Raw genomic sequence first — 18,015 nt, 5'->3', positions numbered from 1 at the left:
GGACAAAGGGTATCCAAGGACAACCAGAATGGTGCAGGAATGGACAAACCTGTTAAGACTACAAGGCAAAATATAGGCAAAGGGAAGCCAGAGTGTCATGGTTTCAGTGGATTATAGATCAGGAACAATACGCCTTAAATGAAAAACAGAGCAGCCTCAACAACTGCACAATGAAGACTGACACAACCACCATTTAGAAAGGACACTGTCTATTACCTCTTCACAACAAAAACGTTAATGCTGGGTTGGTTGGGGTGACTGCTCGCTAGACCTGAACTCCTTCAGAGCACTTGAATAATACATAACAAAACATGTCTTGCAAACTACACCACCCACCCTTACTTGGGCCAGGTGAATGATGAATGCATCTCCCCCCCCCACACACACACACACAAAATGCCGCACCATATAGTAAATCAACAATCACAGACATGAAATAAGTAGCCAGGCAATTACAAAAGGTGATCTATATAAATACTTTGTGATGACATAAGTATAACATAACATACCTGCTTCAGCAACTGCTGCACTACCACTGTTATGGCTTCAAACCTCTGATTTCCGCTGCTAATGAGTTGCTTCAGCTGTGAGATGAATCCACTCTGCTTCTCACACTTTGCTTTGCACTGGGCGAATTCGAGGGCTTTCCTATCATCTGGTGAGATTTGTGCTGGGGCGCTGGTCGGTTTTGTGCTGACCTTCTGCTTGCTCTTCTCAACTACGAAAAAACAGGTTTCATGTCAGACCTTTAATATTCCATTGTAGTTCACATGCCCTCTTAAGGGTTTAGGGTTCACATTATTGGTATACGACAAAGACAAGCTTCTGTTTATAGTTTCTCAGGCAATTAGGGGTTATTTGCAGCACACAATCACATCAGTGGGTATCAAACAAACTTTATTCGGTCTAAATAAGACCATAAAAGTACAATAGACAAATAAATATACACAATTCACATAAAGAATATAACATTTTAAATGCTATGTCAATAAGCTGCTCAAATCCATAAAAAAGCATTAAATTCATATAGCGTACCGGGAACTTTATTGGTACACGACTTATGTCAATAAAAAACTATAAATCACATCTAAAAGATTAAAAGAAGCACATCTTAAAATACATTTCACTAAGGACAATAATACAAATTTCATGTCCATAAAAGACTTCTTCCCAGAAAGATTAACAGCAATTACATGTCAACACTCCCTTCATCAAACGACTTTCTCAACCTCCGAGAGGAGGCAAGAAAGCGAGTTATATCATACGTAGAAAACCTCTCAGGGAGTGACTGTAAACATAACAGTGCAGGTTTTACTTGTACAAAACGCAAAACGTTTAATAATGGGATTAGATACATTCTTCAAGGTGTTTCATAATAGCCACAGAAAAAGCGCAATAGGTCCTGGGGGGAAAATTATCACAAATACAGGGACTTAACTTTGCATTCCAGTAAGCAGTTTCAGGAAAAGCAAACAACATATCATACCAGTTAAACCTAAATCTGCTAAGGAGAAATCTATGATGGGCATTATTAGTAGAGAGCAAATACAATTCAGTAGCAGGAGCTGTTCTTAGTAATGCGTGGCCACGTACTGTAGGTCTCTCAAGCTCAATAGTTTCCCTCTCCGATGACCTCCACTCTAAAAAGTTATTCCTGGTCCAGGCAATATCAGCTTTAGAGACAGAGGAGGGTGACCCAAACAATGTAGACCTAACGAACCTAATATAAGTCAGCCATTTAATTGGCCTCCACCCATCAAGCTTCAAGCAATCCTGAACTATTTCTCTTCCCAGGAAATTTTCCGGCCATACCGAAACGTTAAGCCACCTAATCAGGGGGCGGAGGCCAATAAGATCTGTCAGATAGGGCAGCCTAAGTTCCTCATGAACCATAAAAACCAGGGTAGAGGCCGGAACCGCCAACAGGCACCTACAAAAGCCATTCTCGAACACTAGAAGTTTCCTCAAATGAACGCAGCCCCAGAAATCACTACTGTAAGTGACTGTTGGGTCAGACTTGTAATGAAATCAGGGCGTTCAATGGTGTATTACCAATTCTAGAGGAAAAAGAGCAAAGAATAGCTAAAGCTAGTCTCTTGGCTTTAAGCAATGGGGCCAATGTATTCTGGCTATCAAAAACCACCCCTAAGTAAGTGTACAGCTGTACCCTAGACAGAATGTTGCGCTGAACATGAAAAGATCTTAACTGGGATTTGCTATAGTTGATGGAAAGGTCTAATTGATTCATGTAATTCACTAAACCTTCTAACAGTGCGGTTCTAGCCAATAAGACAATTTCATCTGCATATAGCCATGCCGGGATTTGGCGAGAACCAATACGAGGGCAGTCAACCTATTTATCAAGTAACCTGAGCTCTAGGTCATTCACAAACAAGGTAAACAAAAAAGGGGCCATTGCACAACCTTGCCTAGCTCCCGAACTCAGTAAAAAAGAGATTTGTACAAGACCATCCATGTTAAACCGAACTGCCTTCGTATCCCCATGCAACTCACTAGGAAAGTAAACAATTGCTGGATCGAGGCCCATGTAAAAGCAAAATCAGCCACAGCAGTTTACATCTATTCAACTTATCAAAGGCAGAAGACAAATCTATGTATGTGACAAACAATGAGACCGATTTTGCCACTGTGTACTTGTCGATCAGCATGTGAAAATGTAAACACTGATCACAGGTCACCAAGCCAAGTCGAAAACCATACTGAAGATTAGATAGGACAAACCCTTCCTCGGGCCACGACATGGCCCTCTGTGGGATTACCCTGCCCATTACCATGATAGCTGAGTCAATCAAAGAGATGGGACTATAACAAAAAGGAAAAACCCTATAGCCTTTTTTAATACACAGGGCTAATGATGGACTCGGACCATGAACGTGGTAAACCAACACATACAACCAGATTAAATAACCATGTTAATCGGGGCCCACAGACTTGGCGACAATTTGAACAGGTCGGCAGGGATCCTATCAGGACATGTAGCCTTGGGGCTTGTCACACGTACTACTGTGAATTCCACCAACTTTCTCTGCTTAAAATATTAGGTTGCCTTTTTGCAATGCTACCAAAGGGGGCAAACACAATGAAAACTGGTCCACTGAACCATAAATGACTTCAAAATGTGCAGTCCATTTCCCAAGGGATATATGGGAAGAAATAGCTTTATTTATTTATTTATTTATTGCCATTTATAAAGCGCAACAAATAACCGCAGGCGTCTTGGCTCTAGTTAATTTGCATACATTCAGATCGATGTTAGTTGCTCCAACAGGTTACCTACATTTGTTAAGGTTATTGGGTGAACAACCAGGTCTTTATTCTCTTACGAAACTGGAGGAGTGTAGAGCATGTTCTGATGTCCTGGGCTAGAGTGTTCCAGAGTTTTGGGGCAGCGACCATGAAGCGACGATCACCCCATGACACTGATTAGCTTGGCCATTACTTACCCTGAAAAGTGGACAATTGACAGTTTCTCAAAACCAGGCACTGTCAGGCTTTGTAACTGCCTCCACCAGGTCGGACCAAGCCACCTCCCTAAAATCCATTTTCGTCCTAACACTTTTTTATGTAGAGCACGTCTAGATAAAATTAGACCCTGATCTTTTGGCTTGGTTTTGAGCGCATATAATCGCAGTTTATGACCATCAGAACATTCATTATCAAACTAACCAGGTTTATTTTTGGGTGCCTTAATAGGGGAAGGGACAACATAACCTTAACCTCGGTCTTGTGGTAGGCACTCAAAAAGGCAATGTCATCTTATAGATCCCGTAAACAATAGGCAAATCCTTTGCCCTGTGAATACTTCTCGGATACCCATGGTCCACTTGATTCTTCTACCCTTGCCACTAGTTTCACCATCCAACATAAGTCTGGTAACTGGAAAAGAGGTATGTACGAACAGGCCACTGATGCAGACTACAACACAATAGTGGTCACTAAAACCAGAAACGCATATCAAAAAGGCCAAGCAGATTCCGCAAGAATATAGAAGCAAATAAATCTAGGGTAGTACTCATGCCACATCCAACAAAAGTAGGGGCAAAGCTACCATCAAAGTTCTTTGATCATGACACATTCCAGTTGCACCCCCCAATCAGTAGGGATATTAGTTGTATTTCAGTCTACATTGTACTTTAAATCTTAGCCCATCAATGCATTATAGAAACAAGCACAATTTAAAATAAATGACTAAGCAATGACTTTGGCATACAAGGCTTTATGAAGAGTTATTGTTTCATTACAAACGCGGCTCCTCGTTTCACTTTTAGCTGCTCCATCACGACTAGTAAACTACGTGTCTCTTTCCAGCAGATGTATTAAATGCTGAATATGTTTACCCACCAGTATCCCAGTCTGACATTAGGCATAAAGCGTTTCCTCGCATTAACGCTCAGCAGCCATGTGCAAATCAAATATTTTGCTCCATTTCTCCTCCTAGTAATTACCGCTACTGTTCTGGAAGATGTGCTTTGCATAAGCAGCAACAGAGAAGTGTGGCTCAATGGTTAGAGCGGCAGACCCTGATGCAGAGGTCTAGCCCGGGACCAGGGTTCAATTCCCCGCCTCGGCGGGTCTTGGGCTCAAAAATTCCACAGACCTGATAATTCTCGCCTCGGTGCCTATTCCAATCATGGAGTCCCACTCTGCAACTCTGGGCAATAGCTTGCTTAATCTCCACAATGGCCCCCACAACGCTAAGGATGCCTGGCCTCCACCTTGGGGGTGCCCAGGAGTGGACACCTCACATGGAAAGCCAGGATGGGTTCCATAGCGGTATTCGTACAAGCGCCTTGAGAGCCTTGCGGGTGAGTAGTGCGCTATCTAAGTATCAATTTACATTTTTTTTTTTTTTAATACAAGCTCCCACCTCCACACCCGCTCGCCAGGCATTCCAAGGAGAATACAGATGCAATCATATCCCTTGTTTGCTACAGATTCGCAGTTACACCACTGGAAGGAAGAAACAGCTTCTATTACAATATTTGTCCAGTAACAAGTAACACTCGGCACCTCTCACAGCTGCAGGGCCTTTCATGTCACGTATCACAAGGGCAAATACTGTAGAAGCATTAGTGTAAGTTAAGGCTAGCAAAAAACAACCAGCATCTGGTACGTAGACAAAAACATGAGTGCAACCGAACAGAATCTTAGCCTCGAGACAAAACATCAAGAACAAGTGTTAATATCACAACAATCGGTAAGAATATGTGGGCACTCAGTGGAAAAGAGGTATCTGGAGACTATCCCATGGAAATCCAGTGATGCCCTGGACATCCCCTGGCATCATGGTCTCAAGAGCAGTTTCCACTCAGGATTTCTTCAAGTCTTCTAGAGTTCCAGTGAGTAACTCGAACATTAATACTAATATATTACACCATCACGAGGAGTCTGAATCTGCATTTTAAAGTGCAACACAAGGGAAGAAGTCCCTAAACCAACAACACAGGACAGGAAGGACCGAATCAACACAGGACAGGAAGGACCGAATCACCGCAGAACTGTTTCCTAACTATGTCTCAGAATGTCTCTTGGAACATGCCTTCACATCGCTCCCTGGTAAACCAGCTAATATGTAAGGAAAAAAGTTCTTCTGTTCGCTGCCAACTGCTGCTTTCCATGCAGGGTGAACTTGATTTTGAAGTTATGTAAAAAAAACAGTGATGCCAAATTGCAAAGTTGAAAAAAGATAAGGTGTGGGCAATTCTCACTCATTTAATTTTGACTGAGACGAGCATGTAGCACTGTCTCATACAAAAACAACTTCCATTACCTACTGTTTTTTTCAGCTTTAAATAGAGCGAAACAGGCCTGAAGGAATTGTAGCACTTTACACGAGCACCAGCTACATTACACATGGACACATTCATTTTGTGGCACAGGTAGAGTAAGTGACTTGCCAAAATCTCAGGATGTCGAGCTGACACCTAAACTAGAACCGGATACCCCTATTGCAAAGTCGGCAGCTCTGGCCATAACGCCACACCCTCCCGCCTCTATCCTACAGCTTTTGTCGACCAGAGGACAGCTAGTCTCACCAAACTAGAGCGACTTTAAGAGCACGCGGCTGTAGAGGTTTTGCTGGTCGTAAGAATTGACTTTGGCGCCTGGATACTTACAAAGAACGGGCAATGATACTCAGTTTTCAAGGAAACCCGTGAATACAACGTCATAAGACTGAAAAGAAACATTGCCATTCCAAAGGGTGGAAATTAATGACCGTCTCGAACCTACTCGGCAGCAAAGTAATTTAAGCCACATGTGGTAAGAACCTGGGGGTATCCACATATCTGCACGACAGCCACACGTCGAGTCATGCAGCGCGGAGTATGTACGGCAGACACCGCGCACACCTCGGGCAAGACATGCCGAGCCCTGACTGCACTACAGCTCGTCGGTCAAAGGGGAAGGGACAGCTCGCCCCATCTCTTCAGAAACGCCCACCCGGATCCAGCCCACGCAGCGCGCTCTGATCCACCCCGAAAGCAAACATCAATTAAGAACAAGGTTTGAATTGCTCCTTGTTTATCTTAATCCCGAGTGCCAGCTTCCTCCCGCAGGTATTATCTGATAAAGGCGGTGCAAACCCAGAGCGGAGTGCTGCGCTGTGACGGGCGCCACCGCCAGCTTAGTATGAGCAGGGTGACGAACATGATGGGGGTTGTAAAGTTCTGGTGTGGGCCTATGAAACAGGCAGCATAAGACACACATGTACTGTTGGTGGCTGGTATAATCCCTGACCACGCCCAGAGCCCTGGGCCTTTTTATTATCTGCTTAACGTGTCCAACGCTCACGTTGGGCTGAACCAAAGTCCCCTCACGTTCGAGGGGTAAACTGGGAGGAACAAGTGGGAGGGGGCGTGTGCTGCAGTGGTATGCTCCACAGTCAGCGACACTACATTCCTCCTTTACCGAGGGATAAAACAAACTGGGATACAATAGTACACAAAAGTCTTTTCATAGTCAATAGGGGTGCTGCGATAATTATGACAGGCTACATTTAACAAAGTTCGCCAACTGTCTCTGATGCAGTCTCTGAGAGGAACATGACAGGTGGAATACAAATCAGAACAGTCTTACTTTATTCTCGGCGGGGTCAGCTATCTCGGTCAGTTCAGCGCCAACACTGGGCCACGAAGTCTCGATACCTCTGGGAAGGTTTTGGGCACGGACGTAGACTGTATCTGGTTTGGCTTCGCCCTTCCGCCGTAGTCGGGGATTGGTCTTCTGGCTCTCTCTCGTTGACGCTGGGGTCTTCTGCTGGTCTTTCTGGCTCTTCCTCGCTCGGAGTGGGGTCACAGGCTTGGCTTGTCAGGGTGTCTGTGCCAGTCGGCTCCGACGGTCTGCACTGGGGGGTCAGCTGCCAGTCGTCTGGTTCCAGGTCCTCACCTGCTTCGGGTGTTCTTTTGAAAAACAAAATGTTCCTTGTTACTACTTCTCCGTTCCTGACAGCAGTGACCATTGTCCCGTTTATATCCGTTACTCTCCAGGGGTCAAGCTCAAAGGGCAGACGGAACTTTCCACCAGGATGGCGGTCTTTTACCAGACCCTGTCTCCAACCTGGATCGGGCTGTCCGCTGCCTTCCGTCTTCGGGACGCTTCCTGGTTGTTCTTGGCGCGCTGTTCCATGGACCGGTTCCTGGGGGTTGGGGCTAGCTCCCACGAGGGGTGGTGTGGAATGGTGTCAGTGATAGCCCGCTTGAAAGAGAGTCGGCTTGGGGAGACTCCTGTGGTGCAATGTGGGGTCAGGCGATACTCTCGGAGAAACTGGTAGATAGCCAGCTCCAGACAGTGGCCGTCGGCTATTGCGATTTGGATTGTTTTATTCAAAGTTCTCATCAGCCTTTCGACCTCACCATTGGCTTGGGGCCACCTTGGGGTTATCCGTCTGTGTTTGATGCTATGGCTCTGCAGATATTCCGTGAACTCGCTGCCATTGAATGGGGGTCCATTGTCAGTGCGGACTTCCTCCATGAGCCCATGGGTGGCAATAATTTTCTCGAACTTCGGGATCACCTCGGATGCCGCTGTTGATGTTACAATTTCCACTTCAGGGTAGCGAGAGAAATCGTCTACCACTACGAGCATGTACTTGCCCCCGGGGAGACTGCCGAAGTCTGCGCTTACCCGTACCCACGGGGACGTTGGCCCTCTTCGGTGATCACAGGTGCTGGAGGGTTTGGTAGGCTCGTCGCTAGGCACACTGGGCAGCTTTGGACTACCTCCTCGACGGCTTTGTCGAGTCCTGGGAACCACAACTTGCTCCGGAGTCTGTTTTTGGACTTGACGATCCCCTGGTGTGACCCGTGGGCCAGCAACGCAGCTTGTTGGGCGAGGCTGTTGGGCAGTACAAGGCGAGGGCCTCTCAGGAGGCATCCTTCGGCTGAGATGGATAGCTCATGCCTGACTTGATACAGGGCCTTTAGGACAGCCTGGGCGTCTGGAGTGCGGAAAGATGCCGGGCTTTGTAGCGCCTTCCAGTCGCCAGATTCCAGGGCGTGGATTGCTATCTGGATGCAGTCGTCATCTTTGGTGGCTCTCGCCACTTCATCCAAGGACATCGGCCGTGGTCTTGACTGTTCGACGATCAGCCGGACGTATTCCTCTGTGGCTGCTGCTTCGGCTGCTTCAGCATCGGTGACCGGACGGGCATGCCTCGATAGGTAATCCGCAGGGTTCCGTGTGCCGGGCCGGTATTCCACTGTGAACTGGAACTCCTGTAACTGTAGTACCCACTTTTCAATTCTCGGAGGCGGGCGAGAGGAGGAGCCTTGGAACAGTGGTATGAGGGGCTTGTGATCGGTAATCACTGAGAAGGGATGTCCATAAAGGTAGATATGGAAGTGGCGGCACCCCCATAGAATGGCGATGGCCTCTCTTTCGATTTGTGAATAGCGTTGTTTGGTAGGCGTCAGTGTACGGCTGGCATACGCTACTGGGGCCCACTCTCCGCATGCTTGTTGTTGTGACAGGACGGCCCAAAGGCCTGTGGGGCTGGCATCCACTAGCAGCTGCGATTGATGTTGCGGGTTGAAATAGGCCAGGGTGGTGTCCGCTGACAGGGCTGCCTTAGTCTTTGTAAACGACTCTTGTTGTTCCGGGCCCCACGTCCAGGTGGCATTTGACTTCGTGAGGTCACGGAGGGGCCCTGTCAGGTCGGACAGGTCCTTGATGAACCGCCCGCAGTATGTCACCATACCTAGGAAGCTGCGGACAGCTGTGACAGATGCGGGGGCTGGCGCGTCGTGTATGTCCTTAACTTTCTCTGGATCAGGCCCCACTACTTGATCGGAGAACTTGTATCCAAAGAAGCTGATGTCTTTGCGTAGGAATTCACATTTGTCTCTGTGAAGAGTCAGGCCTCGCTCTTTTAGCCGGTTGAATACTGCCTGGAGGCGTCTGATGTGTTCCTCCAAAGTCGAGGCGTGTACCAGAATATCATCGCTCACGTTGAGCACTCCATCGAGGCCTTGTAGGACGTTGTGAATGATATTTTGAAACACTTCGGCTGCACTTGATATGCCGAAGTTAAGTCTCGTGTATCTCCACAGGCCTGCGTGGGTGGAGAAAGTCGTGATCGGGCGGGAGTCCGGGTGAAGGGGAATCTGATGGTACCCCGACCTCAGGTCCATCTTGGAGAACCACTTGGACCCTGCGAGATCCCCAATGATGTCGTCAATGGTCGGCGTCAGGTGATGTTCCCTCTTAATTGCTAGGTTGGGGAGGCGCATGTCCACACATATCCTTACTGCCTCGGGCTGCTTTGGCTTTTTTGCAACCACAATGGGGGATACCCATGGTGTTGGTCCAGACACGCGTTCAATAATGCCGGTTTGTTCAAGCATCCTCAACTCGGCTTCGACTTTGGGCCGGAGGTGAAAAGCGATCCGTCTATGCCGGAGGGCTACTGGGGCCACCGACTGGTCAATGTGGAGTCGGACGGGGGGTCCTCTTAAGCATCCGATGCCCTCAAACAGCGAGGAATGTTCCGAAACCAGATGGTCCAAACCTTGGGCTTGTACTGTCAGGGCAAAATGTATGAGCCCGAGCTCTCGTGCTGCTCTGCAACCAAGAAGGAATCCTGACCCTTCTCCGGAGACTTAGATCTTTGCTTGTAGCTGCGTTGAATCGTGGGACACAGCTGTCCGGAATACTCCGCACAGGCGCAGCGGGCGCCGGGTTCCGTAGGCAAACACTTGCACTCTTGTGGGGTTGAGTATTGGAGCATTTTCGAGGCTCTGGTAGACACTGGCGGCCATGAGATTTATCGTCGCGCCTGTGTCGATGAGGGCTATGACTGCTTGGCCATGTACCTGGACGGTGCACATTGGTTCGGTCGAGGATGTGGCCGCTAGGGTGTTGAGCATGCGCACCACATGGACGCATCGTCGTCCATGTCGCTGCTGGTTGGCGTGTTCGGCAACGGTGCCATCTGTCGCACCCTTCTGGGCGGAGCACTCTGCTTCCTCCTTTGCGACGAGAGGCAGACGCTCGCAAAGTGATCGGCCTTGCCGCACGCGCTGCAGACTTTGCCTTGGGCTGGGCAGGCGCCTTTGTGGGGGGGTGGCACCTCCACACCACATGCATGCTTGATCTTTAGCGGATTGGGCTAGCTTCGGCCGTCCTTTCCTGGGAGGCCTCGTCCGGTTGTCTGCAGGTTGCGACTTGATGGTGCACACGGGTTCCGTCTTGACCGTTACCGTTGGTTTCGGTTCCATGTGGGCAGCACGGGCCTTGGAAAGCTCTTTAGACCGCCCCAGGGCTAGGATGTCGCGCATGGACATGGCGTCCGTTTCTAGCACCCTCTCATGCAGTTTTAGGGAGGCGCACCCCTGAATGAATTGGGCGCGAATTTCATCCTCCGCATCCGGGAGAGTGCACGTGCTGGCTAGCTTCTTGAGCCGAGCGTAGAATACATCTACGGACTCCTCTGGGAGTTGCCGCGCTTGACGGAGCAGGAAACGCTCGTAATCCGCGCTGGCAAACGGCTCAAAATACTTCGTGATGGCATCCCGCAGGGTCTTGTATGTGTGAGGCGGGGCTCCCTCCGTAATGTCTTTGGAGATGTCATGGATTGCCTCGCCACCCAGGTGTAGCAGCAGGGCGCGCTGACGTGCAACAGCGATGTTCGCCGCGACGAAGTAGACTTCAAGCCGCTCCACCCACTTCTTCCACCGGGTGGCCTGAGACGGGGGACTTCCGGTGACTGTAAACGGTTCCAAAGGCGGTATGTTGGCCATGATGGACAGGTGCAGTAGGCACTAACGGCTTTCAGACAATAACCTGGCACAGTAGAAGACTTGCCGGTACAGAGGAGAACTCCAGGGCCTTTTCCGCGAGATGCGTGAGGTTTGGCAGGGTCGGACGACACGCGCAATGCGTGGTGAACGGCAGGTAGGCCGCGTAGCGCGTCCGACACGTGGCGCGGGGCGCACACAGCACATGCGCGGGCCCTCTGGAGAGTCACCGGGACCGGGCCTGGAGGCAGAGACGTGGTTCCTGGGCTGCAGGCTGCGGGGCGGCGGGCAGACACTTCGGGGTACCTGGCAGTGGCGCTCCGGGCCGTGGAGCAGCGAAGGACCGTGGACGGCTGGAGCGGCGGGTCGAAGGCACCCCGGGCACCGGCAGGCAGCACAGAAGGAACCAGCGGGCAGGCCAATGGCGACGCCGAGGTGAGCCACGGCGGGCTGTCGGCGGCACAGGGGGGCGCCGGGGAGCGCGCCACTCGCGCTGCTGGCGTGGAGGTGTGGGCGGTGGCGGGAGGGCACGCAGAGGCCGGATACACAACCACCTCGTCGCCAGTGTAAAGTTCTGGTGTGGGCATATGAAACAGGCAGCATAAGACACACATGTACTGTTGGTGGCTGGTATAATCCCTGACCACGCCCAGAGCCCTGGGCCTTTTATTATCTGCTTAACGTGTCCAACGCTCACGTTAGGCTGAACCAAAGTCCCCTCACGTTCGAGGGGTAAACTGGGAGGAACAAGTGGGAGGGGGCGTGTGCTGCAGTGGTATGCTCCACAGTCAGCGACACTACAGGGGTTAGGCACGACTGGCAGGTTTCAGGATCGGACACTCAGTACAAGAGTGATCGCACCCCCCCCCAAGGCTGTACACCCCCACGAGGGCAGAGTGCACAGGAGCTGAATGACAGCGACATTTGACATGTGTCCCTCGTTTGTTTCATGCCTCTCAAATCACCAGCTACAAAGAGTCTGAGTGGAAGGCATGCCTACCAGACGACACGCCCACCAGAATATTATTCGGGGGCTTCAGGCGTAGATTATTGGGTCGTGGTTTGTGCTATCCGCCCCCTGCTTCATTTTTTCTAACATAAGTGCCAGGGCCTTCGTCAGGCCGCACCCCCCACCGACCGTTGCCTCGGTCAGCCCTGCCAATGACAGTACCAACACAACTACTATCATCGCACAGCAACTAGTGTGACATTCCAGATTTCTTCAGGCCCCCAAAGCTGGCGACAGGTATTTGTCATTTTAATCTATATTAAATTAATAAACTGTTGTGCTCCTCTCTGAATTAGACAGAAAGCGCCACCATGCGGCAGACTATCATAAGTGGTTTTGTTGACAATTAAGTGCTGGTTCCCAGTACCGGAAATTACTGGCTTAAATTGAGCACGGCATCACCCCTAAGTAACCAATCCGTTTAACAGCAGCAGCGGCTGGAAATAAACCATAGGAACGCACCCCTCCCACCCCATCAAACCCGATACAGGCCCCCACTCTTGCCTCTGGTACAGGAAATGACAGGGAAGCCCCTCCAGGCCTCGATGCCCTGGGAACGTCACGCAGCCTGCCCAAGGTAACGGCAGTGTCCAAACTCAAACTGTGCAACAGCGTGATTAGTTCATCATACAGTAATTTCAACTGTGCTCACGTCCCCTCACTAGGCATTACACTTCACAGATCAAAAATATATTTAAAATGTCTCAACCACCAGGAATTTCACACTGGAAGGGAATGCCAACAGCAAAAGATGTGCCTCGAAAGGGGCCACTGACTCTTCAGAACCTGCCTTCTGGCTCAGGCCATGATTACCCAAGAGCTGCACACGCCACCATGCAGGGGCGGTCCTCAACATTTTGAGCAGGTCCAGCACAGAAGGTGGGACTGCACTGTGCCTGGTAAGTGCACATTCAAAACCTTTTCCCAAAGGTCGGCGCCTGTGTGTGCTTGTCTGATGCATGGGTACTTAGGCTGTGGTTGGCTGCTCCAAAAAACAATGACCTACTAGGTAACAGCTGCTTCTGAATGTATGGAAAAGCAAAGAATCAACACAAGCTGGAGGTCTCAGAGTTACTGTAACAGAATGTCTGGGTGATGTGGAATACCACCACAATGAGAACGGTGTGGGAACTTGCATATTTACTACCTCATCCACCTATACACCCGTCAGTCAGTTATGCACCCGCTTCACAGATCTGTCTGCAACCAACAAGTCACACATCTTGACTGTAAATATTCTGTGAATGATGATAGTTCCAGTCTGCCACGCTGGACCTTTTCTGCAGGGAATGGAAAAACACTCCTTCAGGAGGGAAGCTCGCTTTGGTACTGCCGTGATGTACCTGTTCGGCGATGAGGCAAAACCTAAACTTCTACCGCTTGGTTTAAACGCGTCTTGTAATTGGGAAAGCTAGTGGTTCTCCTACCCTAATTGCACTGGTCCTCTGAAGGAGGGAAGTTCACACCGATTGTGTCCAAGGTGGGCCTGTTCGATGAAGGAGTGTTCTCACTGCTGTTGCCCCACTTTATGAAAAAACAAATAATATATTGAATCCTAGGCTGGTCTACCCTATGAACCAGGGACCCTTCCATAATATTTCATGTGAGATACCTTGTAGCCCTGGGGAAGGCGTCTAACCCGGTTGGGACAATATCCAAGTGCCAAAACATACTGACGGAAAACATCAGGGTACATTTCAACACCCTCTTGATTTTGATGTTGCAGTATGGAGACACAAAAAGTATTTTTAGCTCGCCCACAGACAGTTTTCATATACGTCTGTTGTGAGTTTAACAAGAGCAGAATATATAACTCGACACAAGGGACATACCTTCACCCAAATTAGGGAATCCATTACCAGGTGGCTGTCCGACCAGTGAACAGTAATATTTCCCAGTGCTAGATGTGGAACCTACTGATGAAGCAAAGCACACAAGGAAGATGAGGGTGCACCATCCTATATATGCACATGAATGTATGGTAAAATTCCATAATATGATTGTTTCTTCAAGGAGTTTTGTATTTCTTTAATGTGCAAGTGTTTACATAGAGCTAACAGTCCTTTAACTCCCCTCACTTCCACTTTAGTGTGTTTGCTACCTGTATTGAAGCGGTCCTGTATATTCAAGAGAAGTGCACTGCTACTGTCCATGTTATATCTGTATTGCTTTGTGAAGCATAATAAAAACTGTCCTCTATAGGAAAGACAAAACAATTTGCATTGCCTATACTTGTTTTATTGTATTCTGCAAAAGACAATATCGACCCTCAAAAAACAAGTGAGCATAGTTTACTTTAATTTTAACAAAAAACAAGCAGTCTTTCAAATGGACTAAACAGCTTTGAGACGGAATTGCTCAGACTTCAAGACTTTGAAACTCATGGACAAGCGTTGGTTAAAAAAACTCCAGGAGAGAGGCTATCCACGTAAGCTCCTGAAACACTCTATGCTGCAGAAGAGCCAGAAGACACCTGACACAGCGGATGGTGTGTGTGTCAACGTTTGGACCTCACACGCATACTGTGCAGAAAATCATTCGAAACTGTTGGCACTTAATAATAATAATAATAATCCACATTTGTATAGCGCACAATCACCCGTTAGGGTCTCTAGGCGCTGGGGGCCGTCGGGAAGATTAAGCAAGCTATTGCCCAGAGTCGCATGGTGCTGGGCTAACCTGCCGCCGGAGCCGGGGATCGAACCCTGATCCCCAGATTCCAGCGTCAGTCACCCTAGCCGCGGCGCCACACCTCTTCCACACTTAGTGGAAGAAGTTATGCCTGATGTGGGTTCCCCCCTGTTTGCACTCAAGAAAAATCGGAGTATAGGGCAGCAAATCACATCTACACGCCCACCGAGCAAAAGAGACACTCAGAGCACTCTCTTTGGACTTAGCCCTGTCAAAGGACACCACAAATGTGGTACTTGTTCCGTGTGCAGTCTCACAATGGAAGGCTCTCTGTTCACTGATGGAAAGAAGTTTTGGCGTCATGAAGAATTTACCAATTGCAAGACAAAGTATGCAGTATATATCGATTCAATGCCCATGCAAAAAGGTCTATATCGGTAAGACAACACAGGAGGTGCGACAGAGGATTATTCAACATCGCTCACGAATTAACAACAAAGTACTGACAGCCCCATTGGTGTCTCACTTTTTACATCAAAGTCATTCGGTGAATGATTTAAAATGGATTGTGTTGGCTGTGATAAAAACCTCTGGCGGTGGGGACCTAGATATACGTTTGTCACAAAAAGAAGCGTATCTGATACTGAAATTTGATACAGCCCTCTCGGGGTTGAATGAACTGTCTGAATTGAGTAATCTATGACCAGTTCAGTCTTTATACTGTTCCATGCTAGAATATGTCTGTGACTGACAGTTGTGACGGCCGTGCCAGCTCGAGTTGACTCTGATGCAGGGCCGGACTGAGAACCAAAACCGGCCCTGGCAAAGTGCTCAGCCGGCCCCCTGGGGGTGCGACCGAGCTGTTTGCCGGGGCCGGTTTTCTGCCGATTTTGTTACAGGGCCGATTTTGCAGCTATGCTGCAAAAACGGCCCTGTAACAAAAACGGCCCCCAGGGCCCAAAACCGGCCCCCACCCTTGCGGCGCACCGGGGGATTGCCCGGTGTCCGCAACGGCCAGTCCGGGCCTGCTCTGATGGAAAGATGCACTACAAATACCGTCCTTCCTCGCCTTGCTCCAGGCACGTCTCACTATGTGCGGCCCCTTTAAAAGATTGAATTATGCTTGCGGCGTCTACACGTCAGACGCCGAGCGAGAATGAATGGAGAGAGCTGCTGAATTAGCAAGTAAGTGGTGAGCCACGCTCGGACAGAGCGTGGAGTATTTGTTTATATGCGTGTGGAAATAGACACGATTGACGGGGCATACATCTAATTATCGGTATTTCCCGTTTTAGCAGAGAATGAACTAACCCGATTGAAAAGCACGTATGAAAAGAGGACCCCGTGCCGAAGAGCGGCCGGCGCTCCTCCCCTCATTCCTCTACCACGCCAATCTTTGAAGGTAGGCTCCATTAACATGATGGCCGGTAGTGATCGTTGAAGCATAGCGTTGTGAGAATCCTGGAGACAGATTCTTTCTTATGTCTGTATCTATCTGCAGAATCCTTATACCCGATTGGCAACTTTCTACAGCAGTGGTCTATGAAGCTAAACACAGGTATTTAACAGTACCAACAAGAGAGTCTGAGAGTCTAGTAACATTGTTAATAGTCCCTATAATACTGACACCAAATCCCATTATTATTCTTTAAAGTTATGGCCACCTCCAGTCCGTGTCCTGAGGAGAACCCTTAAACTACACAGTGGTTCGAAACGCGCTGACCCCGAGCCTGGGAAAGAAAAGAGGGGTGCCTCTAGGGTTACTAAATATTACCATACTTTCTATCCCTAGTAGTGTGACCCCAGGTAGCAATCTAGTCTCCGGCTCAGTGAGACTGGCAGGCATTGCCAATGAACTGTTTTGTCCGCCTGTCTACTTGCATATAATTTGAAGGACTGGTGCCTTTTTATGAAATAATTGGAGGCATTGTACAAATGTGTATTTGGTGTATATTGTAATTTACAGTATTGATTTTGTGTATAATGTATATACATGTTTTAATGTCTGTATGTGTTCATTATTGTTTGATAACTGTTACTTTGGTGACATATGAAATCAAATGTATAAAGTTTTTCTAGAAAAAGATAAAAAGACTAAAATAAAATAGTCGCACCACCTTGAACTTCTTGGCTAGGTGTGATAAAAAAAAAAAAAAATAAACCTGTCAGGCCATTTTTTCTGTTTAATATGTCTTCATCCAGAGCAGCACGGCCAGTCCAGCGGTGGTTTCTTCACGAGGGCAGGGGAGCATCGCCCTCCACCTCCCCCCACCTGCTGCGAGCCACGTAGGATAAAATAAAATGATAATGAAAAGATTTCATTGCCATTTTACTTTTCCAATGTGCTCTCTGCACCAGCTACCCTACCCAGAGCCAGAGACATGGGGGGCATGCCATGTCGATTGGCAGCAGAGGACAGGAGCAGTGGCTGGCTGAATGCTCCAAAGCGCGCATGTCACTTTGGCAGGCTATGTTGCACTGGCCAAAGTGGCATGCGCAGTTTGAAGCTCTCCACCCAGCTGTTTTAGACAGCTGGCTGAAGACCAAACATAGGCCTCCAGGGCCTGAAGGAGAACCAGCCAGCCAGCTCCATCCAATCCAGGCACTTCTCTCATGCTGGTTAATAGCATGGGATCAGTGGACTGATTGCTTAGGAGAGCTCGACTTTCACGCATTTCTGGAAGTGGGACACTGAGGAGAATATGCAGCCGTGGGAAAGTATTTTTTTTTAAATTTAAAATGCTATCCTAGTTGTTTTTTTCAACTTTTGGAGGGAGGGGTTGTTTTATTTTGGAGGGAGGGTGCATTTTAATTTGGGCTTTTGGAGGGAGGGGTATTTTTACTTTTGGAGGGAGGGGGTGTTTCATCTTGTTTTTTGGGGAAGTGGTTTAGCACTTCACCCGCCCCACCACTTTCAAGGGTACCGGCGGCATCTGCGAGGGTCATCCACCCATACAAACCGAGTTTCGCCCACTTTCGCTACAACCACCCCTCTGATGCCTCATTGTCACATTGCAGCTTCCCGCGTCACCAGTACTACACCAGGCCTGCCCCCTCAGTCACTTTGCCATGGCGGCGGTCCCTGAACCTGGCCGTGCAGCATGAGTAGACAGCAGGGCG

The 18,015-nt window shown here is 48.7% G+C and overlaps 1 protein-coding gene across 5 annotated transcripts in view; it reads right to left on the bottom strand.

Annotated features, from left to right (window-relative positions):
- Positions 1 to 18,015, bottom strand: part of MTUS1 (microtubule associated scaffold protein 1) — a 972,936-nt gene that overhangs the window by 279,312 nt on the left and 675,609 nt on the right. For all 5 annotated transcript variants that reach the window (XM_078678114.1, XM_078678116.1, XM_078678113.1 and 2 more), the window contains one exon: positions 510 to 718. In XM_078678114.1, coding sequence (XP_078534240.1) covers positions 510 to 718 — 209 coding nt within the window. The remainder of the gene's footprint in view (positions 1 to 509; positions 719 to 18,015) is intronic.

Source organism: Lissotriton helveticus, chromosome 2_2, assembly GCF_964261635.1.
Source record: "Lissotriton helveticus chromosome 2_2, aLisHel1.1, whole genome shotgun sequence".
Taxonomy (NCBI): domain Eukaryota; kingdom Metazoa; phylum Chordata; class Amphibia; order Caudata; family Salamandridae; genus Lissotriton; species Lissotriton helveticus.
The sequence above is the reverse complement of the archived record's forward strand: the minus strand, read 5'-3'. Positions and strand labels throughout refer to the sequence as shown.